The sequence below is a fragment of the Lygodium microphyllum genome, chromosome 15 (genome assembly GCF_053477565.2).
Source record: "Lygodium microphyllum isolate KBCC chromosome 15, Lygodium_microphyllum_v1.1.10, whole genome shotgun sequence".
Taxonomy (NCBI): domain Eukaryota; kingdom Viridiplantae; phylum Streptophyta; class Polypodiopsida; order Schizaeales; family Lygodiaceae; genus Lygodium; species Lygodium microphyllum.
Window position 1 is genome coordinate 104,426,670 of NC_141149.1, and position 26,659 is coordinate 104,453,328.

Consider the following 26,659-nt stretch of genomic DNA (forward strand, 5'->3'; position numbering starts at 1 on the left):
TAGCTCTCTTCTTCTCTATCTCTTCACTAGTTTAGATACATAATCTTGCACGTCTTTCCATTCAATTTTTATGCCCTAGTCTATAATATCATCTTCTAACAACTTCTCTAGCTTTGATGTAACAATGAAGGATGCGTGGTTTGTAAAAACAAAAGAACTTTGTCTGTAAGAAAATATAATTGCTCTACACTGTCTAGTTGATCAAACTTCATCTCAAACTCTCTTTGTTTTACCGCTCTCATGAAATACTCCTTCTATGAGGTAAAGTGCTCTATCTTTTAGTGCTCTCATGAGAGCAACCCCATGTATTTCCATAATCTATGTAGATAAACTCTATGCGGCTCTGAATTTGATAAGAAACAACCTTGGTAAAATATCTCGACATATCATCTATTGGCACATTAGCCAATTCTAGCTTCTCTACATAGAAATAAAGAGACATGGAAATATTTCTACCCCATCAAATTTTATCTTTGGAATCACTTCTTGAAAAGCCTTGGTAAGAGCCTCTTCATGTTTGATCACCTCATAAGTCCTCATGGAATCTATGATATATATTGTCCTCACAACAACTTCATCTTCAACTGGTTCTCCCATCTTGTATACTCTAAAGTAGGCCTTTCATGTTGGGTTCACCAAATGTCAGGGGTTGAAAAGGTCTAAGCTTAAATTTGATGGGCATTAAGGAAAAGAGAAGACAGATGGAAGAAAGAAATGCTAGAACAAGAACTCTTGAATATACTATAGAACACAAGAAATAGATAAACTTGACAAGAAACAGCATTACTCTTAGAAACTCTATACAACTATAATATATCCCTTCAAGATGAATATATTGCCCTTAAGACAATAGCTTAGGTAAACTTTGTCTGAGATAATAGCTCACTCACAACAAATACAAAGGGAACACTTGGAAACACTATAGAATACCCTACCAAAATAGCCCACATTTGCATAAAACAACCAAGAATCACTTTAATCCTCTTTCTTTGATAAAACCTTGTGACATCTCTTCAATTATAACCACACAAATACTTTTAGTTCTTCCCTATAGCAATAGGTAAAGATATCTTTAGATTTGTCCTAAAAATAGCCTCTTACAAGCATGCCTTTTTTGGCTTAAGGCACTCGTAAAGAGGTAGAATCACTTGCCTTTTACTTCATCCCTATTAATTATAGTAGTAAAACACTTATCTTTTGAGCAGAGACGTGTTACAATGGCTTAGATTTCTATGTGTAACCATCTACTATGGGTTAGCTTTCATTGTTGCTTTTTGTACTTTTTGCCTTCCAAACTTCTACTATTTGCTTCAGTGCTTTTTCTAAACTTGTTTTCTTCTATGCTTGGTGCTACAAGTTGTTTTGATCATAGCTTTTTCATATGAACTCATAATAGGGGTATCTAGGTACTCATATTGAAGCGAATAGACCCAAGTCAACAAGACAACATGAGCAAAATCGTGAAAGTTCTCTCAAAGTAGCCCAAAATCCCACTTTTTTGTAGATACATCAATTTTTGATATTTTTTAGCATGGAAGACTTGCACCACTCAAAATAAGTCCTAGCACATTGGTAATTGTCTCCATCACTTAAATTTTGGTCACTTATATATTCATTATATGAAGTGGTACTTTATACTATGTCATACACTAACTTACTCTTGATAAGTCGCATGAATCATTTAATAACTCATCCCATAGGTACACAATGATATAAATGTTGGAAAATGATTGTGAGGTGGTTATGAGGATTTAGGGGTTAATGAGTATTTGGATGAGGTTTTTGACCCGAATTTTTTGCCTTATCGATGATGTTGTTGACTTAGAAGTTCATTAGTTTCTTGTGATGATTCTCCTGAGATTTGTTGTGAGGATGCTACAAGTAGTGTTGACCATTCTTTCATCTTTTATTGACAAGTTATATGATTTGGATGGGTGTCCTGGAGTGACAACATGTCTTGATGAGTTTGATCCTTGTGGTGTTGAGAGTCAAGAGGTGACTCAATTTGATGTGTTGATGATTGTGTTATTGAGGTGGGAAGTTTCTTTTGCTTGTTTCAACAAGTGTGTTATTGAGTTTGAGTTTGGCACCAATGATAGGGTCAAGATCTTGTTCGGAAAATATCTAGCTGTCATGTTTTCATTTAGGGTGGATGGGAGGGTTTTCACGATTTTTATAGACATTGTATTTTTATTGATACTGTGGGCTTTTGAATTGAGAAATTTTATGAAGATGGTAATTGGTTTTGATGAGGATTTCGTGGACGGTTTTTGTTTGCGCATTGAGGAGTTACTCAAGAATGATGAGAGATCAAAGCAAAATTTGCTACAAGATGAGTGTTCACACGTTTTGTGTGTGGGTTAACAAGATGCATTTTCCCCAATTGCTCATCAAATAAGTACTAGTGTTCTTACTTTTGCAACAATCTAGGATTTGGAAATTTATCAAAATGGACATTGAAAGTGTTTCTTTAAATGAAGATATTCAAGGAAAGATTTATATGGAACACCCAATAGGTCTTGTTATATCTAGGAAAGAATATCTATGGACTTAAACATGCATCTCAAGCTTGGTATCTCAACCTTGATGGATTTCTTCAAAGCAATAGCTTTCATTTCCATATATAGAATCACCATATTTATATTCACCAAAATCAAAGCTTATTTGTCATCGTACTCTACATGTTGATGATGCTATTTTCCCTTCGAATAGTAGGTTTATTCAAGAGGTGAAAAATCTCTTAGCTTCTGTCTTGGGATGGTGGAAAAGGTTCATTCTTGTCTTGGTTTACAAATATCTTTAAGAGGTGCATCTAGTATCTAGCACGATGTCTAGTTGTAAGCAAAGTCATCTCCTTTAAATCTAGTTCCAAGCAAAGTCATCTCCTTTAAATATTTCTATACATCATATGGGGGATGTGCCTTATCTAATTTAGTGAGAGCTCTTCAATAGCACATTCAATTTGACCTAATGTATTATTTACTTCACATATTTTTGCAAGATATCATCATAGTACAACAAAGCAAGACCTTGGTGAAATAAGATTAAAAATCAAATTTCCTATTTTTCCATTGTTTTTTCCCAATCATGTTTTAATTCTATTGAAGACCGTTGGAGGGAGGAAGGTTTAGTTAGCTCTCTCCACACCCTTATTCTTCCCATTGACTTTATTGCACTCTTGGTCTTTCACCATGGACCAAGGTTGCAAAGGGATGTTGGAAATTTCACATGAAAGAACATTCAAATCAAAAGCTAGTCAGTCACTTGTCTTACTCCCAAAGACCATATCGTTAGTCCCCCATTCTCATGATATCTAAGTCTTGCTTATTTTTGTTGAATGTGAACTTGTGTTATGTTGAGTTTCTTTTTCCTTTGGATCTATATTCATATTAAGCAAATGCAATGGCATAGTTGCCATTAATTTGTTTAAGATTCCCAAGCTAGTGCAAATCTATAATCTATATCTATTGTAATAGTAACACTAATAATACATCATTATTGAGAAGTTTGGGGGGAGATGTCATGTGCCTTCTACCAAAACCTTTCTGTTATTAGAGACATTAGAGATGTGGCATTTTTCTTTTAAAAATATAAAAGTCTTTCTTTCATAGAAATTTTCCATTGCCATTATTTCGACCTCTTGCACCTCCCCTCTATCAATCAAACCCCACCTCCTGCCAAGCTCTACCTCTCAACCAACACAATCCACAAATCCTTGCTTGTATGCAAGTGAAGAGGTGGAGCCAACAACTACACAGAAGTGGTGCATAGCAAGCAAAAGTGGAGGAGCTAGGAGTGGGCAAACAAATGTGAAGTAACACACAAGCATATGCATCAGTGCAAGTAGAGAAATGCATTAGATTAGGTGAGGACATGCAATGAAGCAAAGCTAGCAAGCACAAGTGGAGTATAGGTGGTGGCCACACAAGATTTCAAGCAATGGGTGGTAACATGATCAAGGAGGCATTCACTAGTGAGGTAGAGAGCCGAATGAGCAAGGAGAGGATGATGAGTGAAGGGAAGGTGGGATTGTGATGAGGACACTTGAGGCATACATATTAAGGCTAGATTCACAAATGGCAATGATAGAAATTGATGGTTAAGGAATGCATTTCCAAGTGGCTATGGAATAAAAATAGCCCCGCCACAAGCCTTAAGTTCACATGAGAAAGGAAAAAGAGACCTTTTCATATATTATGTTGCCCTTATGTGCACACAATTGACAAAGATAGCTTCCAAACAACAAAGTTATGTAATGGACTCTAATCATGAGATTGATTAAGAAAGAGAGAATACATCATGTAACAATTGAAAGATCATAGTGCAAAACTACATAATATAATACCTTTTCATTTATGTGGAAGATGATGATGCCTTCATTTCCAAAATGTGGTCACTCAAGACTTGATGCACTTTCTTCCTCGTATACTCTATGTACATAGATCTTGCAATATTGTTGCACCAATCATCCCCAATACCAAAGTAATTTGGCACAGCTCCATCATCACCTTCATCAATCCTTTATGCTCGTTCAATTGCTTGGGTGAAGGTTGGTAGTAGCAATGTCTATCGCATCTTCATACGTACTATCCGTGGGAGCCATCTTCCCTCGTCTCAGCCCGTAGCATTCAGGTTGAAGTCTATCCTATCTTCGTGTGGAAGCCATTTTCCCGTTTTCTCAATCATGTGATGTGAAGTCTTATGTTATCATTATCGTCCGTATGCCGCTTGACTTTACACAGGGAAGATGGAGGCTTGGGGTTGACACCAATACGTAGCAATGCGGTAAGATTGAGTTTCAGTGGCTATAAAGCGTCAGCCTTGGTTTGGCTTTTGGCTTCAACAATACCCATCTCCATTCCATGGTGGCACAGTGCCTTGTAAGATCGTGACAATCGAAAGGACGAGGGGTCGAACGGCAATTCCACTATGGTGGGGTCTTGAAAATGGCTGCCTTTTTACTTTTGACTCCCATGGGCCATATGCCTTGCCTGGACGAGAAGAATTGCGAGGGTCTACTCCTCCAACACCGAATCTATTTATGTGGTAGCTTGATGAACAAGTCACCAATTGAAGGGAAACTGGATGAGGAAGAGATTGAAGTCTGGAATGTACTTTTGAGCGCGTCGTGGAATACCTACCAAGAATGACCTCTCCTGTTTAGGATAGATAGGAGTAAATATGGGGTGGTAACACAAAGGTTTGATTTGTGCTTTGAAGGAGGAGGCTGCTCTACGTTCAAGTATGCTGTTAAAGATGCTGAAGGACTCATTGTAGCACTGCCTTCGACAGTTTGTGTTGTTCATCCATCCCTACCACAGAAACAGGAAACGGGCATCCCCGACACGAAACCGTCATGGCACGCGTTCTAAAACTATGGAACGTTCCACCACGTGGCATCCCACTTACCTCTTGTTGCTCCAACCCGCTCAATTCGCGCCGTCTTCTGCTCCAGCTTGCCCTGGGTCCCTGTTGCTCCAGCGGCCCTCGTCTGCTCCAACCTCTCTTCTCTTCTCACTTCTCCCTTCTCTCGAGTCTTCTTCTCTTCTGTTCTTTCTTCTCCCTTCTCTCTTTTTCCTTTCTCTCTTCTAAGTTCCGAGTCCTCAACTTCTCCCTATGGCCTCGACCCTCACTCTTGACTCTTGAGCCTTCTCTCTTCTCTCTTTTTCCCTTCACTCTTCTAAGTTCCAAGTCCTCAACTTCTCCCTATGGCCTCGATCCTCACTCTTGACTCTTGAGCCTTCTCTCGAGACTCGAGTTCTCACTTCTCTCAAGCCAATTTTACTTCAATTTTCAGTCTAAAATGTCTTTATCTTCCCACCCCGCTCGTTAGGCCAATGGTTGAGGAAGAAAGTTTGATGATTGGTCACAATGGGAAGAAGTAAATGTTGACCACCCATTGAATGGTGGAGGATCTCGACCATGGGCTTGCAAGTTTTATCCATTCAAGCAACTAGTGGAGCAAACAAGATTATCTATTGAATTGAGCATTTATATTTTGAATTTTTATTGATTTAATTTTCAAAGTTACTTAAATATTAGAATATGGATTACCAATTGCCACTTGTTCCGTTTTATGCATAATCACGTTCAAGCTCATCTTCTACATGAGCCAAATTTAGAGGTACAATTTTGTCCTAATGTGACCTTGTAGAAGCAAAGGGAGATTTGTGACCATATAGCAAGTCAACAAGCTTATCTTGCATTTAGATTATGACGTGCCACAATTAACCATACAACTTTTATGACACACTTATCTTGCATTTAGACTATGACGTGACGCAGTTAACCATACAACTTTTATGGCATCATTCCCATTAGATGTGTCTAAAACAAGGTCAGTATCAAGAAGCGCTACCTCCACATCTACTGTAAGCATCACATCAACCATATCATCAACAATGCCACATGTTATATATAGACAAAGCACACTTGATGCTAGTTGGAATCCCAAGAAGAAGGAAGAGATGAATACATTATTGGTACGTTTTTTAAATCACGACTACATTCAATTTCGTGGAGCCAAGTCAGAGTATTTTAAATTCATCTACAAGAAGATTGCTAAGTATGACCCTTTGTATGCACCTCCGTCATCAGAGACATTACACACCACTTTGCTTGACAAGAAAAAGTACTTTGTTGAGCAAGTAGCACAGACTAGAAAAAACCCGTGGGCTAAAAATGGAGTTTTTTTTATTGTTGATAGCTCGAGTGATACACACAAGCAATCCATTCATCGTATGGTTGCTTATTCTTGTGGGAAAATATATTTTATATCTTTACATGATTCATCAAGAATAGGAAAGTCAACAGATGTACTTGCAACAAAGTGGGTTACATGTATTGAGCTTATTGGCCCAAAGCACGTTGTGAAAATTATTACAAATAGAGAGCTCGCAAATGGAGCAACATGTAACATTATCCATGGTTATTATCAACATGCCACAATTTCATATTGTATGGCTCATTGCTTGGATAATCTACTAAAGGGCATTGACAACATGTTATGGATTGTACTTGACATAAAGCAAGAAGCTCGAATAGTTAGCTTTGTTTTGAATCACAAGGTTCTTTACCGTCAATTCTGTGTGGTCGAAAAAAACACATTTAAAATATTTGATACCAAATTTACCTTTAACTTTTTGTTGCTAGACAGATTAAGAGAATGCAATGGTGCCTTGAGGCAATTATTTCTTAGTGATGAGTTTACTTCATCAACACTTGGAAATACTCCTATCTATGTCTTAAGCTTGAAGAAAGCAAATAGATATTATGTTATCACCTATCGTGCATTTATTGAAGATTATGGATACTATACAACTCTTGTAGCTTGAAGATACTATACAACCTTGCATTTATCGTGCATTTATTGAAGACTATGTATAGGCTAAATGAAAAGCTACAAGAGTTGATACCAAATGATGAGGCATATAAAGAGATACACCATTCAGTTGTGATGACGTGAAACTCCTATAACTTATCCATGTGTACAACTATATTTGTTGTGGATCTTGAGTTCCAAGGCAAGGGTCAAAAAAATAACATTGAGATAATGGATGCATAGAGACTTATATTGTCTTGTCTAATGCCTAATCATAGCACTAGTCAAAAGATCAAAGACTAACTTTCATGTTTATAGCTCACCCATGCATACGATAATATTTATTGTGGATTCTAAGTTCCAAGGCAAGGGTCAAAAGAATGACATTGAGATTATAGATACATGGAGACTTATATTGTCTCATCTAGTGCATAATTATAACACAGGTCGAAAGATCAAAGACCAACTTTCATGTTATAAGACCTATCAAGGTGCTTTTGGTTATAGAAATGCATAAGAGGATTGTTGTTAGATTGGGGCAACCTTGTGATAGGGGATTATGATTCAAATGGTTTTGAGTTGCAACAACTAGCCATTCATATTTTGAGTCAATCAATTAGCTCCTGTCGTTTGGAGCAATTGTGAAGTACGTACACTCACATTGATTCAAAGAAGAGGATTCGTCTTGGTGTGGAGAGAGCAAACGATCTAATATTTGTTAATGCTAATTTAAAAATAAAAATGCAATATAATAGTATGACAACAAAGCTCGATCCATTCACAAAGTAAAAGATGCAACAAGAAAAGGAGATACAAGCTAATGTTAAGAGAGATGCAACAACTCATAGTACACAAGATGATGAGGCTAGCGCTTCAAGATTAGCTAAAGCAACCTCAGATCATGACGATAATTGATTTAGTTTGCTCATGAATCTAATGATACATGACACATGTACATTATATTATGTATATGATACTATGATTATTGATGATAATGTGACACTTGGGCCATTGTGCCATGATGACATTCTATTTGTACTTACAATCTTAAGTTGCCCTTTGGGTTATTTTAACATGCCGCATTTTGCTTCAATCTAAAGATTAGACTTTATATTTGTAGTCTTTTTTGAAAAATTAAGCATATTCTTTCATAGATTAGATTTCATTTTTGGGACCATGGGCATGTTCTTTCAACTTAGACTTTAAACTTTTATTCATTGTTTTATTATTTATGGCATGTCTTATGCATTTTATAATTGAATAGTTTATCTCTTGAGCCTTATAAGTTGTAATTCAATTTCTAATGAGTAGTTTTAGAATGATGCATGATATCTTTAAAGTTAAAACTTAAAATGATTTGTCCTTGTGGATTATATACCTTGGTATTAACACTCCACATGGATTATGAGTGAAATATTAAAAAAATTTAATGAATTTTAATTTTTTAAATGTTGTTCGGGTTCCCACGTCTCCATTCCCTAGGTTTGCAGTCCCCATCACCATCCCCATTCCCGTTTCCCATTTCATGTTTCTATGTCCCCTACACGAGGGGCTGTAGTTATCTATATTGATAATGATAATGTAATTATCTGAGATTTTCCATTGAAAGCTTTACATGACAAATTGAAGACTTCCACAAAGCCTAGTAAGAGCTAGGCATAATACCATCCTACCAAGTCCAGCTCTCACCTTCTGTGAGACCCAGAATGAATCTTTCAAAGTAAATGCTCCGATTCTAACCAGTCGGCCTTTTCTTCGTTCTTAGAGATGCAGATGTCGCTCTTATAACTTTTCGCTTAACAGGTGAGTCGCCCATGTCTTGGACTGTTTAACAATTTGGGAAGGACAGGTGACAGTATCATATTACAGGAAATGCTAAGAGCAAATGAAACCAAAACAGTCATGATTTATGACCGTTTGCTCTCTCAAGTGGGCCTCAAACTCCACATTTCGGCACCCATCTTTCCCAGCTTTACCGGTACATGGACCCCCTGCATAAATGAAAGAACATAAGCAAGCTGGGAAGAGAAACAGGGCTGAGTAAAGGACGTTGCACACACATGCCAAAAGGATCTCACCTCGTTCTCCATGTTATCTCTGTAGCAGTAGGGGCTTGTCCAAGTGAGGATAGACTTTAGAGGTTCTAAGCTTGCAAATCTGGACGAGGATGACCTTAGATCTTTGATGGCATTCACACATCTATCTTGTAGCATGGCTTGTTCTTTGTCAGCCATAGTGTTGAGCGCTTCAAGAGTGTCACTCAGCTCCTTATCTGTCATAAACCTGCCACACTTTCCACTCTTCAAAATAAAGATGAACTTGATCAGTTAAATTGTCATGAATCCCTGTTGTAGGGTTGAGAAATATCATATATGGAATCTTTCATACTGAAACATACCCCCTTCAACGTCTGGTCCGTCGACAGAACGGCACTGAAACCCCTTCTATGCTTTCCATGTAAAGCCCTGTTTTCTGCAGGAGTGATTTCTGACTGATCATCCATTGTCAAATTGTTTCCTGAACAGCTACTACTGGCTGCCTCATAATTCCTATCCTGCAACGTTGAAAAAAATGAAAGATAATATGACTAGCTCAACGCACAGGTAATGCAGAATCGAGATAAACTATAATACAAATGAGGCTCAGGAGATTACCACGATAGAGAGCTTCTCTTCTGCACCACTTCCTGTGAGCTGAGCACTAGGATATCCGTCTGAAGTGTCAGGAGACGGTGCTTCCATTGCTGTAGTGCTGAGAGAACATCTGCTGCTAGCCACTTCCATAGGCTGAGGTTGCTGAAATGGCATTGAAGACAGTAAACAGAGCTCAGAGAAATCAAAAGTAATCTTCGTAGAAGAAACCTTATAGTGGGCTCATTTAGCTATCGGGATATGATTGATAGTAGTCGAGAGAAGAACCTGGTATAACCTTTCTACTCGGGACGGCATCTGTTTGCAATCTTTCATCTGCACGCAAAAGAATGCTTGTTTGTGACGAATGCAAAGCGGAAAAGGGACAAGAGCCTTAGCTTCACAACATCCGCACCTCAGCGACGTCTTTTGCTAGGCATTTCATTTGCTCGGCCAAAGCCGAAACTTGCTCTTGAAGAGCTGGGAAAGTGCTTCGAGCTTGTGCTAAATCCTTCTCGTGTTTCTCCCAGGCTTGGCGAAGAAGAGCCACTTCCTTGAGTGTTGGCTGAAAGGCAGCCTTGAGAAGCTTGATTTCTTCCTCTTGCCTCATGCACAATTCCTTCAGCATCAATCCCGTTGCCCGAAGTCCATCAAGCTGTATAGGAACAGGACAAAGCTGCGGTTTATCAGAAACCAGGGAGCATATACAGTTTATGTGTTTGATGACACCAGCTTAGGTGCAACCATGTCTAGCATAAAGGCATGTAGAGTCAAGGATATTTGCACTTCACATGATAGGAGCAGGACAAAGCTGCACTTTGCCTGAAACCAGGGAGTGTAAACAGCGTAATTGTTCGAGCATCAGCTTAGGAATATGCGGCCACGTCTAGCATGAGAAGAACGTAGAGTGACGGATTTTGCACTTAACACGACAATGGCAAAGAAAACTGCACTTTGGGAGCAATCATGGAGTGCACGCAGCATATTTGTTCAAAATGTGGCCATGTCTAGCATGAGAAGGATGTACAGTCACGAATATCCTCACTTAACACGACTTATAGAGAAGGAACAGGTGAACTAAGCATATCAAGAGTAAATGGTTCCTCACCTCTTCGTCTTTGAACTTGAACAGTGCTTCAAGCTGTCGTAAGTCAGGCTTTCGTTCATTGTCCGTGGCGAGAAAATGCGAGAGCCTACAGTCCAATCCATGGGAATGTCTATCCAGCGCAAACGGAACTCCATCTGGGAGTTGTTCCTCCTGCGCAGCACTCTCCCTGAGAAAATGTTTTGGAGCCGAGCTCGGTCTCTTTTCCTTGGAGAAACCAGTGGCCATAGGAGGAGAGGGAGCCACAACAGGATTACGACCTTTAAGTTGATGCACGCTCGCAGAGGAAGCTCTCATGGATGACAACGGGGAAGTAGCTTGTGAGTTCGCTCGCAGTGATCCCTGCATTTGAGAATCAATGAGCTTATCTGCTGCATTATTGTCTTCTTTTACAGCTGTAGTCGGTTGAGTGCTACCCTTGGCTGAAACCTGACGCTTGGTAGAGGCGAGAGAAGGTCTCAGTGGCAGCACGCTAGTGGCGTCAGTGGTTTTCATCATCTTCATTGCAGGTGTCGTGCTTGAAGTGCGGCCAGTGTTGCCGCTGGTACTGTTCTTCTTTCTGGACAGAGGGGATCCATAGCGGTCACTCAAACTGCGGACGAGCTGCTTGACGGAAGAAGGCCCCGTGGTCTTCTTTGATGCAGTAATGTTCAGGTCTGAGAACTTCGGAGGCACACAACCAGTTGTGGTTCCTGGACGTGGATGCTCAGAGGAGCTCTCTCTACCGGAAGGCATCGCAAATGAGTGCTAAATACATTACATGGCAAAGAGGGATGGACTATGGAGCGGAGTAACAAGCCAGAAGAGAGCTGCAGGCGGAGTCATTCTCTAATGGTAGGCAGCAGCACGAGAGAGGAGACCTCTCTCTCTCTCTCTCTCTCTCTCTCTCTCTCTCTCTCTCTCATATGCCTGCCTGCTGCTAGGGCTTTTCAAGGTACACCATGGATAGAACTTAGAAGCATTTCAAAAACGCAAGCAGGGCCGGCATGCTCCTTTTGCTTATCCAACGCGCAGCTTTTCACAGACGCTCTCTCCTCTGTCTTCTGTTGCGCCTGCAACGGCCCGCATCGTGGCCAGCGTCAACAAAATGCCCTCCCATTACTGCCTGATTATGGACACCATATCCACAACAGGAAAAGCGAGAAAAGAAGATACTTAAGATTCTGAGAACCTTCTCTCTTCTTTGTGCTGCTTCTCCCTCCTCCGTCTTCCAAATTCCTCGTCAGCTTTTGTTCAAATCAGGCAAGGATCCTTAAACTGTCAAAGAAATTCCCTTCGGGTCGTGCAAAACCAAACAAAAGCTGGATTAAAGATTTGGTAGGGGAAGCAGAAGGGGGACCCAGGCGGTGGTGGTGATGATGATGAGTACCATTTTCACCCTTCACGAATGGATTATGGAAGAGTGGACTGTGGAGACTAATGAACGGACTTGTGTATCAACAAAGGAGTCACGAGTCACGACCACAACAAACATCAAACATCGTGACTCCTGAGATTCGTGAAAGCATGGACGATGGAGGGCCTCAGTGCCCCCCTCCCTCACTCTCTCTCTCTCTCTCTCTCTCTCTCTCTCTCTCTCTCTCTCTCTCATATTCATTGAGATTATGATTCGGGACTCGAGGAGGAAATCGAGGTGAAAAGGAAAGCAGCAGAAGTATCCGTTTACCTGCTCGCTCTCTCGCTTTTGACCAGCAAAATTGCAGCCTCTGCCCAGTGCTGAGTGCCCCCCCCAACACACACTGCCGTGGGCCCCCAATCATCTCCTTTTCGAATTTGAACCCATTGCGGCGGGAAAAGTCGTGCGGCATGCTGTGCATTTATGGAAAGCTACAACTTCTCAGCAATGCAAGAAGTTCATCATCATAAAACTCGTCGTTTACTGGATGCTCATGAGTCATTTCCACGCAAACTTTGAAGTCTAGCGTGAGGCTACATGGCACACCCTCCAGTAATGCCACACCACAACTTACTAGGCTTTTTATAAGAGCCGTCATCATAGTCCATATTGCATAGGTGTGGCCATGATACTTTGACTTGCCAACACGAAAAAACGGGCTCGGCACGGTCATGCAAGCCCTTCCAAAAATGGTGGGACTTAGCATGTTCCAACCACATGGCAGACAAGTAGTAGTGAAACCCTATTAGATTAACGGCTTTCTTGACCACTGTGACATCTCCTCCTCCCCCTTGTCTCTTCTTTTCAGTTTTCTTCCTCTAGAAATGACTTGTTGCGGTGGCTCTATCCTGTGTTGTATGACATTGTTGTGGTAGCTCTATTCTCTATTGCACGTTCCTCTTCATCCTCCAACAGCAATTCCACTACGATGACTCTATCATGTTCTATACATTGGTGTGGTGGCTTGGTCCTGTGCTACATGTTCGTCTTCATCATCCAACAATGCTCTACTATGGTGGCTCTTTCATGTGTTGTGCCTTCATCTACATCTTTTCGTGATTGCTCCTCCTCTACAACATGAACTAGGTATGCAAATCTTCCACCACTAATGTTGTTTATGTGGGTCATGGTCAATTGTGTGCGATTCTTTCTTCCCTCTTCTCCCTACTTGTGGGGGTTGCATGTGTTATTCATTTATGCAATGGAAGTCTTGCATCAAGGCTTGTCTCAACTATTATTCTATGACAACTATATATGCTCCCTAGCTAGGGAAATGGAACATCTTTATTGTACCTTTCATTTGAATGAGTACAACAATACGGTTAATAATTCCATTATTGATCTTTCAGAACATCTTCACAAATGGTAATATGTATGTGCTTTCATTTAATAGATCGGCAAACACAAACGTAGATGTGGCACATCCATGTGGTACGTGGCTGCACCACATGTAGGATGATCTCGAGCAAGGATTTAGGGATTAACTACACATTTTTCTCGTACTCTTTCCATGTGTGTAAGCTTAAAATCATATGGTTTGATTCATGGCAAGCGCTTGCAATCTATTTGTTTAAAAATTCTAAATGTGAACAGTACATAATCCACAACTCAAAGTCACTATGGTTTTTCCCAAATTGTTTAATTGTGAGGAAGGCTTCCATTCAATCGGATATCAAATGCATTTGTACTTGCAATGCCTTCCATTACATTTTGCATTAAAATTCTATTTTTCTTTGCAAATGCTAAAATGTAAATCACGGTGTAAATGAATAGTTCTTTCAATATGTCATGCTTCTATGATGCTTGTGGGCCTATTGGGATTTATGTGAAGAAATAATGTCGCTTCACATGGCAAAGCTCCATTTGTTCTAATTGATGAATTTTCGAAGGCCCTGATAGTGTTTTATTTCGAGAAAGGCCATTGAACATCTCTTTGTAAACTCAAGACTAAGGGTGATCGGAACTTTGGCAATTACATGGTTTAACTAAAGTGATTGACTCACATGCCTCATTTTTCCTAGGCATGGCATACTAGTGAACATTCTTTAGGTGGATTTTTATGTTCCTAGTGTTGCATGCATCAAGAAAACATATTTGATGGTCCTTCTAAATAATGTTCATGACACCCCCTACAAAGTAATGTTTGGCTTTGGTTTGAAGAAACGAGGTTTCATGACCACATCATCTTTTCTTCTACTTTACAATGAGCTTCTTAAGGTGCAAGAAACACAAAAATGGTCTCTACTATATTCTTGAATACGGTCCTTACAATCTTGTGTTATCATGGATTTCATTAAGGATTAATATTTCACATTGCCTTAACTAACCTAGCAAATAAAATAATTGTCCCCATCAAGTATGTACACATTGTGTATGGTTGTAATTAATCTGTTTCATATTATTGAGAACCGATTTGTAGAAGTGCATATAAAATCACAAACTTCTACTTTAAACTACACCAAAGTTCCCTTTGTTGAACCTCTTTTACGTTGCAATCGAAACAAAAAACATAACATGTTTCATAACATGTTTTTTGTTTGTTAAATGTTGCATTCTCAACATTTTAAGGCATAACTATATATTGTGTTTTATGTTCATGTTAATGAAAATTCTTGAATCTTTAGTAGACCCTTATTCTATGTTTCTCACCTAAAGTTTTTGCCCTTTAAAAAAAGAGAGAGAGCTTATTGTGGATGATTGCCTAAGTTTTTGCCTTCTTGAGGTCTACCTTGCATTGATGAAGTAGGACCTACATCATTTCCCATTCCTCTTTTCCTTAGGGATTAATTATTTCATTGAATATAACTATAGGAAGGGGCACCTTGTAACCATACAAAGCCTTAAAAGGGGAATCTTCAATACTTACATGAGTGGTATTGTTGTAAGATAACTCAACTAGGTGTACGTAGACATCCCATGCTTACTATACATCATGGCATCAGTAGTGAAGGTAAGTTTCAAGACATCTATTGACCCACTCTATTTGACCATTAGTTTGAAGATGATAAACTGTGGATGGAGCCAATTTAGTTCCCATATAACTGAAAGTAGATTGCCAAAATTTGCTTATAAGCTTGGAGTCACAATCATGAACAATGATTTGAGAAAGGCCATCTAAGTTAAACATATGTTCATAATTTGACTTGCAACTTAAGATGTGAAAAATTGTGTCCTTGTAGGGATAAAATGAGCTACCTTTGTCAACCTATCAACCACCACATAAATATTGTTCCATCCCTCCTTTGTTGTAGGCAAACCAGTGTGATGAAGTCCATAGTGATGTGCGCCCATTTATCCTTTGAAATAGGCAATGGCTGCAATAGATCCCCTAGTTTATGTGTATTGTCTTTATTTTGTTGACAAGGAATATAGTGTTATACAAAATCCTTTACATCCCTCTATAAGCCTTTCCAATGAAAGCTTAAATACCCCTAAGTGACAAGCTATTGGTGAAGAATATATTCCCTCATGATCTTTTTCTTTTAATGGGGAAGTGTAAGGAATAGCAATCTTGCCACAATACCATATAAGACCTATTCTTGAGCTAAAAATGGGAATTTGCCTCCATTTAGTCTTGTTGTAATTTTTGGAAGAGATGGTTGAATTCTTCATCCAAAAGATATGCCTCTTGTAATTCTTCAATCTAATCATTCATGAAGTTCAGTCATAGAATATACTCTACGAGCCCACATCCTTGACATTAGATCTACCACAACATTATCCTTGCCCCTAGTTTGAGTAATGTCAAAGTCATGATTTTGGAGAATACACGTCTTCTTTGTTTTGGAGCAAGTTTAGACTATGTAAGAAAAGACTTGAGTACTCTATGGTCACTTTTCACATGGAAGCGACTGCCATAAAGATAGTACTGCCATTTCTTAATAGCTTAATAGCATGCAAAATAGCTAGCATCTCCTAGTCATACACATTCATTTTCATCTTCTCCTCACCTAGCTTGCAACTTTCAAAAGCAATGAATCCATGCTCTTGAAGTAGGGAAGCACCAAGAACCCATCCATTAGCATCATCTTGAATAGTAAATTCCTGTGAAACATTAGGGCAAACTAAGATGGGGGGCTGAAGAAAGTAACTCCTTCAAGTGATTCAAGCTATGATTAGTGATGGAGTCCCAAAAGAATACTTCTTTTTTTAGCCTATCTATCAATGGTGATGTGATAATCTCATGATGTTTGATAAACCTGTGATAGAAAGAAGATAGACCTAGGTACTCTACTTCAGTTTTGTAACGTGTCCACCTGTTCCCTTCCAGACACGTCTTAGTAGTCCATCAGAAAGGAGGTCTAGAAAGCTCTGCCCAGCACTCCCATGGAATGACATGGGGTTTGCGATCTAGGACTTTCCGCGTCTGCCACATAGCGGAAGTATTCTGGCCGTTCCCACTTAGGACCGACCTGAATCAGGGTTTTCCCTAATGGTCATTTCCTAAACGACAACTAGCGTCGAACCCCCAGTGAACTACTATACACAGAAACGCCAGGGCCGAAGCGAATTCACGCTGCGCTTGGTTCAAGCAGAATGGGAAATGAGAGGGATGCAAGGCTCGACCTCTTTGTCATAAGGCATAGTCACATTCCATTCCCCTAAAACATCGTAAACCCGGGATTATTATCACCTAGACTCTAGGTCAGTGCCCTTGCTACTCATTTCCTTTGAAACGATCTCCTTGCTATCCATTATGATTGAGAAAAGTTCCTAGCCAACTGGGACCACCCATTCGTAGGACGGACCCATGGCCACATCCACCCCACTTTCCTCAGGTTATTTTAGTTGTCTAATTACCTACCACATTTAGTTGGACATGCATCAAGCAGCTTCCTTAATTAGTCCGTTAGGCACCGGTTCCTTCACGTAATCATAGCACTTGACATAGAAAAACAGTGTCAAACAAGTTCTTTTTCAACAGTTTATCATATTTATCTTTGGAATACATTTATAAAGTCCAGCCCGTAGGCTTATCCATAATCCACTCGAAGGCTATCCAGCAATCCACATGGATTACTAATCCAAGATTCCGCCCGTAGACTAGTATGCGGGCCTCGAGATCCAATCCCGAGTCACGTTGGCCTCTTGTGCAGGGCTTGGAAGGTGAGGGATTTATGGCCAGAGCCCCCCTGGCACCCAAGTGTCTTCTTGCTCCAAGTAGTGCTCAACGGAGAGACCTCTCGCAGCGGGTTCGGTCCATCTTCCCGGCGCGGTTAACAACCCCCTTGGTTAGGGTCAGGCAGACAGTCGGGGGTAACTAAGCTGCCTCTCCCTTCAGGCCTTCAACCTGAAGCATTATATATCTTTTCATCCTTTAATTCCTTGAGCAAACAAAGCAAACAGTGCTCTTTAAACTGTTACAAGCACAATCATTTCTAGTGGTCGTTATTTGGCCAACTGCTAAGGAGTGAATCCTTCTCTCCGAATGCATCCAGTACTCGATCCGGGATCGATTGCGACTTGGCAAGATCCCCAAGGGTTTGTTTGCTAACCCTTATGTCCTTGGGTTAGGGTCGTACCTTATTAACCTAACTTAACCAATACCTTAAGTTCTAATATGTTACTCCAAATTATTGATTGGTCCTTTGCTTCCAAGCAAATATCTAATCCCCTTATCTTGGCCACTTTTCCCAAGAAAGGTACTATATCAGGACGACTACTCATCCTCTTGAAAGATAAACTTGCGCAAGAATTTGCCAATCTTATTCTGAGGAATTGGCCATTCCCTTCTGATCAAATCACAAGATCATTCGACTCTGCAACTTGTTGCACAAGTGTCGCATCAAAATCCATGGGACTATTCTACCCATCGAACGGCATCTTCTAATCACGAAATCATGATTAGATAGGAAACAAGGTTTAGGGTGTCTTCATATTCAATCTACTTTCGATTGCACTAGGCCGATTCCGTCGGTCCTAGGGTTCCACTCAAACCGAGTTTCATCTTTTTAGCGAGCGATCCTTAGGGTAGAAACCCTACATCGTTTCTTGTAAGTATGTCCTATTGTCCCTACATTCCGTGAATGTGGATAGGTCTTTAGGGTATGAGAGTTTCATCTTGGCAATAAGTGCGACTAGGTCACGTCCTCAACGTGCTAAATCCTAGTTAGCACTTGGGATATGTTGCATCGATTTAACCATTCCTAAACGAGTCCTTTGTGGTTCAGGTGTTTAGGGTAAAACAATATACTTGTCTATTCTAGAAGATATTTACGATACCATTCTCGTAATCACATGATTCATTGCCTACGTATGGTTAGATTTACAAACCCTAACTTTTCTGGTTAATATCAAAGCATATGCTAAGTTACGGCATAATTTCTATTGATCCTTCTAGAACATGCATTCAAGATTTATGCTACTAAGCTTTAGGGTTTTATGTTTAAAATGAACCATGCAGCCTTTTCTAACTACTATGTAGTTGAACGAGATTTATGCCCATTGCCTAGAGTTTAATCTACTTCATGCAGCCCTAAAATCATTTCCATGCCTTGCAATTTCCTACGGTTGTTAGCAACCTTCTTTAATGAATCATTGCGAAGAAGAGATGTTTAATAATGCGATATGTAATTTAATCTTTCCATGCATAATCGAAGTGTACTACAATAATTTCAACTTTGAAATGATGGTCATTAGTTGATCTAAATTCATTACTTTGCAATGCATAAAAACAATTTGCTAAGAATGCATAGACGTCTTATGTTCTTCTTTCGTTCGTTTCTTTGAGAAATACAAATGACCGATTCTTCAATTGTGAGTCATTTCCCTTAAGATAGCCAATGTTTTTCAATCGTAAAAGCGCATCTTGCTTTCTGAATTAACCATGCATAATTGTAATATTATGACGTAAATCAAAAAGAGGAAGAAAACTTGGACTTGTGGATTCGGTGAAATGTCCACATGAATGTTAGGAGATGATCCTCCTGCGGTTGCGCCTTGTGCCTTTTTAGGGGCCATCCCGAATTCGACCTTCTTGCCTTGGCCGCAGTCTTATGATCTTGGCCCGTCTCCCTCATACGCGCAATTCCTGTTGAGATTCGGCTTCCTTGACCAATGCACCGTCTTGCAGAATTGGGCTTTGGAAGGCCTTATAGGCTTCCTCCTCGAAGCTTGGAGGAACGAGAAGTTATCTTTAGGAGGGTTCAATAGAAAAGCCCTTAAACCTGGCAAAGAGTTTGGGCTTGTGACGGGTACAATGGGAAAGCTTTAAATCCCGGTTATAATGGGCTTACATGAGTCCACGGGAAGGACTTTACAACCGGCAAAATGGCTTTTGGGGAATGTAAGGGAAAGGGGACTTGGAAATTCCAGATATAATAGGGCCTTCACGAAAAGGGATACAATGGATTTAAAAGACTTGTGTGGGAATGGTTTTAAAAGGGATGCAATGGGAGGCTTTAAAAGGAAATCGGGGGGTTAAAAGACTTTGTGGAAATGCTATGGAATGGGGCTTAAAAACCCGGCTAGTGTGAGCTTTATGGGGGATGTAAGGGGGGAAAAGGGTGCTTAAATCCCGGGGGTTTATAAAAACCGCTTGGGGAGGGGCTTATGAAAGCCCACAGGAAGGGGGTTTTAAATGGCTTTAGAGAATTTGTGGGGGGAAAATCCACGACGGGAAGGGGGTTTAAATGGACTTGGGTGGAACCCCACGGGAAGGGCTTGGAGGAGGCCCTTAGAAGCTTTCAAGAAGCTTCCAGGAAGCTTCTGGGGTGTGGTGAAACCACATGGTAGAGTAAGGCGGCCAAATTTGCAGCTGGCGACGTCCGGCCTCAGCCGGCGGCTTCACGGGCCCCAGGCGGTAGCTCTCTTCTGTCAGGCTCACGACCCCCTCAGCTCCCCTCCTCACACCATCGCGGCAGCCTGCAGATGTTCTTCACGTCTCCCTCCTCACACACAATTTCCTCAGCTTCCCTCCTTCTTCACCCCATAGAGGAGGGTATTTATAGGAAGGGGGTAAGGCCTCCCTCCCCCACGTGGTGCCCCGCATGCAGTCTTCTCTTCCACCTCACGACTTCCCATTATAGCCCCATCCTCTTTCCTCAGCCACGCTTCGGCTAAGGGGAAGAGGATTAAAAAAATTTGCAGTAAATATAACATTATCCTCTTGACCTCCTCCCAAGAGGAGGTTCACATGAAGATATGTGGGTTTCTTAGTCCTTAGTCTCGATTGGCCAGTGGAGAGTATACCATTTAAAGACTGCACCGTCCGTAACTTCAATGCTGGAATTGTCATTGCATGAGACTCACGCAAGCTCGTAATATTTTTCAGCAGAAATATTACATTCTCTCCCCCTTGGAGGAATCGAGATGTCCTCATCTCAAGATAAACTGGGGATATTGATGGTTGAGAGTGCTTTCATCCATCCAAGTGGCGTCCTCCTCAGGATAATCTTTCCACTGGACGAGGCATTCTCTCAAGGTTCTGGATCTAAGTTGTCTCTCCCTAACATCTAAGATCCTGTCAGGCCGTAGTTCAAGGACTCCTTGACTAGGCATTACAACTTGTTGGTCATCAAGTACATGGCTACGATTAGGTACATAATTCTTCAAGAGGCTGATATGGAATACATTATGAACCTTTAGATTCTCAGGGAGTTGCAGTCTATAAGCATTAGGTCCTAGGTACTTTAGGATCTCGTATGGTCCACAATACCTTGGACTTAGGTTCTTGCAATCTCCTAAGGATAGGGAACTCTTCTTTGGGTGTATGCGAATGAAGACCATGTCTCCTTCCTCGAAGATTCTATCTTGATGCTTCAAATCCGCGTATGCCTTCTGTCTATCCTTGGCGGCTTGGATGTCTTGTCTTATTGACTTTACTTGGTCATCCATCTCTTTCAGCATCTGCCTTGAAGCTTCAACCCTCAAGGTTGTATCTGAGAAGTTTAGGGGACTTCGACAGTCATGACCATACAATGCTTGAAAAGGGGTCATCTAAATGCTTTGTTGGTAAGAAGCATTGTAGGCAAATTCAACCAAAGGCAAGTATTGAATCCACCTTTTTTGGTTCACGATAGCAGTGTGCCCTTAGCATATCCTCGATGGCTTGATTTACTCGCTCTGTTTGGCCATCAGTTTGGGGATGGTAAACTGTGCTAAAACAGAGCTGAGTCCCAATGGCTTCAAAGATAGCTCTCCAGAAATGTGATGTGAAGAGAGAATCACGATCACTAATGATTCTTCTAGGTAACCCATGTAGCTTGAATATCTCCTTGATAAACAACCTTGCAATGTCTGAGGCTTTATAGTTTGTCTTTACTGAAATAAGGTGTGCAACCTTAGTAAGTATGTCAACCACAACCATGATGGAGTTGTATCCTCCTTAAACTTGGGGTAGGCCAACAAAAAAGTCCATACTGATGAATTCCCATTTCATTTGGGGAATGTCGAGTGGTTGTAACTTTCCTGGCATTTTGACATGTTCGGCTTTGATATGTTGACAAGACAAACACTCAGTGACATATTTGAGAATGTCACCTTTAAGCCTCTCCCAATAGTAGCTCTTTCTAACTGCATTGAGAGTCTTAGCATAGCCAGGATGTCCTGAGAAAGGGGAATCATGAGCTTCCCACAATATCTTTTGCTTAAGTGACTAGCTTGCCGGTATACATACTCTCGTTCTATAGTAGACAAGTCCACTATTGATAGAGAATTCATGATACTTAGCCTGTAGCTTTTGGTCTTGGTCCTTGTGATAGAGATCTCCCTTAGCATCTTTTGATAGGATGGATCATGGCATGCTTCTTCTCTAGCTAGTTCAAGTATTAGGTTGTTTGGTATGGACACCTTTGTGGCTAGAGATCTAGCTGTTGATGGATTTTACAAGATTAGAGAATTAAGGAATGCCTTGCGACTGAGTGCATCGGCAACTACATTCTCCTTTCCAGGTCGATATTTGATTTCAAAATCATACTCCTCCAGCACTTCAATCCACCGACGTTGCCGCACTTTCAATGGCATAAGAGAAGGAAAGACTGTTTTATCATTCATTAGCCAGTTTGATGACTATTTCCATGAGGAAACTTATCCTGAGAAAGATAAAATCAAGTGTGTTACTAATCATCTGATAGATAGAGCATCACTTTGGTGGACTGTCGTCCGCAAGAGTATAGAATGTCCTGCTACATGGGAAGATTTCAAGAGGAAGTTCATGCAAAATTTTCTACCACCGCAATTTCATGAGAAGGCTATCAAGCAATGGGATTTACTTCAACAGCGCGATCGTGAGCCTATTCCACAGTATACAGAGCGTTTTTGGAATGCACTCCTACAGCCACGCATGCTTGAAGACGTACCAGAGACGACACATAAGCGGAAGTATATGTCTGGACTTCTTGGACATTACTACGCTGAAGTGAACATGTTCAAGCCTGCTACCCTTGAAGACGCCATCTCCTTAGCCCACGACACTGAAGATAAGTTACGCGGAAGAGATCGACGACCACAGCCATTCCAAGCAAACGGTAATTATGGATCTAAACAATTCAATTCCAATTTCAGAAGGTTTAATCCAGGTCGTTTTTCATCACCATCTTTCCGCAAGAATTGGCCTAAACCACCTGCATTACCATCCACTGTCAATTCAAATCCTAAGCCTATCCAACAAGCAAATCCAAATATACCCAGACTCCCAGCCATTGCAAATAATGTGACCAAAGCCAAGCCCATCGTATGCTACAAGTGTCACCAGCCAGGGCATCTCGCAGCAAATTGTCATTCAAAGAAGCCATCAACACATATCAACTACCTTGGAGCTATGGACGAAGACGAGCATGAGGATATGCCAGATTTCACTGAAGAAGAAGATGATCCTACTACTACTTCCGACACTTTACCAGGTATGCCTACTTTACATTCATTGTTAACTATGAAATGTATGGTACATGGAAAAGAAAGAATTATATTGCATGATGACGGTAGTACCCATGACTTTATTTCAGCAAAATTGGTAAAGGAATTGAAATTGCATACTGTACCTACGCACTATCGCATAAAAGCTGCATTTTTAGGCACTAGGTACAATGGCACACAAGAAGTTCAAGATTTAGAAATTCAAATTGGTCCATATATTGAAAGAAGAAATTTCTTAGTTGTCCCATTACAGTCTAGCGACATTATTCTAGGAATGCCATGGAGACACCAACATAATCCCAATATAGATTATTCCACACACACAATGAATATTAATTTTCAAGGAAAATCTATTACACTATTTGGTATGCATGCATCTCATATGTTTCCACTGCTTTCGCATACTCAAGCAAAACGTGCACTGCGCAAGAATACTAAATCATATCTCATTTGGGTGAATGAATTGCACGCAAAGGAAAATCATATGCACCCTAGGCATAAGGAATTTCTTACATATTTTAAGGACTGTTTTGCAGAAGATCTACCACCAGGTTTACCTCCATCACGACCAGAAGACCATAAGATTGACCTAATACCTGGCACACAACCACCTTGCAAAGCCCCATATAGGCACAATCAAATAGAGCAAAAAGAAATCCAGAGTCAAGTAGAAGAATTACTAAATAGAGGTTTAATTCGACCTAGCAGTTCTCCATTCGGTGCACCTGTACTCTTAGTCAAGAAAAAGAATAATACTTATCGGATGTGTATTGACTACCGAGCATTAAACAAGATCACTGTAAAGAATAGGTATCTATACCTAGAGTTGATGACCTTATGGACAAACTGCAAGGATCTTCTATATTTAGTAAAATTGACCTTAAATCTGGATATCATCAGGTGAGGCTAGATAGATCCGACATATTTAAGACTGCATTCAGGACACAGTTTGGCCATTACGAATTCTTAGTTATGCCATTTGGATTAACTAATGCACCTGCCACTTTCAGTAGAATGATGAACCGTATTTTTCTAAAATATCAATATTGTGTGATTGTTTTCTTTGATGATATTTTAGTGTTCAGTCAAAGTGAAAAAGAACATTATGAGCATTTATCATTAGTTTTTCAATTACTGAAAGAAAATCAATTGTTTGCAAATCCTGACAAGAGTGAATTCTTTAAGACAGAAATAGAATATCTAGGTCATATTGTATCAAAAGAAGGAATTAAAGTTGATCCTAAGAAAATTGATGCAATATTGCATTGGCCTATTCCTAAAAATGTACATGAATTACGCTCATTCCTTGGTCTTGCTAGTTTCTATAGGAAGTTTGTACGTAATTTCTCATTACTTGCTTTACCATTGACCAAACTTCTTAAGAAAGGCATTGTTTATCAATGGACTGAAAACCAGCAGAAATCCTTTGATTTACTCAAACGTGCATTGACCAATGCCCCTGTTCTACAATTGCCTGACTTTAACAGACCATTCTTTCTAGTTGTGACCGATGCTAGCGGATCAGGAATAGGAGCCGTGCTAATGCAAGACAACCATCCAATAGCATATTCTAGTTCTAAGCTGAAACCCTCTGAGCTCAAATATTCCACTTATGACAAGGAACTCTTAGCAGTTGTACAAGCATTAAAACAATGGAAGCATTATTTAATGGGTTCAGAATTCATGATAAAGACCGACCAGCAAAGCATTAGACATCTACTTAGCCAACCCCAAATTTCTGACCGCCATATCAAATGGGCTTCATTCATTCAAAGTTTCCATCCTATCATTCAATACCAACCTGGAAAAGAAAATGTAGTTGCTGATGCATTGAGTAGAAGACCTGCAATTCATAACATTTCTATCATATCTTTTGATTCTTTGATTGCTATGAAAGACACATATCACCAGGACATTACTTTTCATTCTGATTGGCAAAAATTAGTTCAAAATAATTTAATTCCTGTTGATTCATTGTCATATAATGATGGATTCATGTTCTTTGAAAAGAGACTGTGTGTTACTATTCCATTCCGATCTTTTGTTTTGAATGAAATTCATTGTCCCCCATATCAAGGTCATAGAGGTATCATTTCTACATTACGCATGTTAACTGAAGATTTTTATTGGCCGCATATGGATGCAGATGTATCTAATTTCGTTTCTGAATGTTTGATTTGTCAAAGAATTAAAAGACATCATGGTAAACAGTATGGATTATTAATGCCTTTATCTATTCCATCTAAACCTTGGGAACATATATCTATGGATTTCATTACTGGCTTACCAAATACTAAATCTAACCATGACATGATTTGGACAATTGTAGATAGATTTAGTAAGCAAGCATATTTCATTGCATGTAAGAAAACTTTAACAGCATCACAAGCAGCACAGTTATTTTTGAAAACTATTTTTACTAACCTTGGGTTGCCGAAAGTGATTATTTCAGATAGAGATTCTAGATTTTGTAATAATTTTTGGATTACACTGTTTGCAAATCTAGGCACAAAGATTGATTTCTCATCTGCATTTCATCCAGAAACAAATGGACAAACTGAAGCCACAAATAGCACCATTCTAGATCTTTTACGTGCATACACTATCTCTAAACCTCAGACATGGGATACTCATTTGCATTTATTACAGTTTGCTTACAATAATACACCGCACACATCTACAAAGAAAGCACCTTTTGAAGTTATTTATGGCTATAGATTATCTACACCTGTTGCATCTTTGTCTAATAGAATACAGACTGCCGATGATATTGCTGTTATGCATAACACTATTTTTGATGAGGTCAAGGATATGATTGCTAAAGCCCAACAATCATATACCAAACAAGCCAACAAGAAAAGACAAGCCATGAATTTCAAAGTTGATGATTATGTTTGGCTTAGAATAGAAAAGCGTAGACTGCAAAGTGTAGATAGACATCCAGTTGTCAAACTAGCCCCTAGATTTTACGGACCATTTAGAATCATTCATAAGATTAATGACAATGCATTCAAGTTAGAACTGCCATCCCATTGGAAAATTCATAATACATTTCATATTAGTTTATTGAGACCATTTAGAGGACAATTACCTATCCACCCTGTCTATGAAAACCCACCTTTACTAGAAGAAGAGACTGAAATACTTGAACCAGAAGCCATTATAGACACTGACTACATGACCACTAGAACTGGCCGAAGGTATTCTAAATATCTAGTAAAATTTAAGAACCATCCTGTAGAGGAAGCACAATGGATGCACGCTAGAGACCTAAATGCTTTCCCCACTCTGTTAGCTCCACATTGAGCTAATAGCAATTGAGGTCAATTGCTATCCCACCCCGGGGGTATGAT

At 39.9% G+C, this 26,659-nt stretch overlaps 1 protein-coding gene across 1 annotated transcript; it reads right to left on the reverse strand.

Annotated features, from left to right (window-relative positions):
* Positions 1-8,915: 8,915 nt before the first annotated feature.
* On the reverse strand, positions 8,916-12,652 carry LOC148024855 (uncharacterized). Its single transcript, XM_087694518.1, has 7 exons — positions 11,060-12,652; positions 10,367-10,606; positions 10,240-10,287; positions 9,976-10,116; positions 9,720-9,875; positions 9,400-9,621; positions 8,916-9,312 (listed from the first exon to the last, which is right to left on the reverse strand). Exons 1-7 carry the CDS (start codon positions 11,789-11,791, stop codon positions 9,247-9,249), a joined length of 1,605 nt encoding a protein of 534 aa, XP_087550644.1. The 5' UTR covers positions 11,792-12,652; the 3' UTR covers positions 8,916-9,246.
* Positions 12,653-26,659: the final 14,007 nt, after the last annotated feature.

What these genes read in the sequence shown, in the direction of transcription:
- LOC148024855 (XM_087694518.1), bottom strand. Translation starts at nt 11,791, where the DNA reads ATGCCTTCCGGTAGAGAGAGCTCCTCTGAGCATCCACGTCCAGGAACC. An exon ending in CGGACCAGACGTTGAAGGGG is followed by an intron (nt 9,622 to 9,719) that starts GTATGTTTCAGT and finishes TTTATTTTGAAG; the next exon opens with AGTGGAAAGTGTGGCAGGTT. An exon ending in GAGATAACATGGAGAACGAG is followed by an intron (nt 9,313 to 9,399) that starts GTGAGATCCTTT and finishes TCATTTATGCAG; the next exon opens with GGGGTCCATGTACCGGTAAA.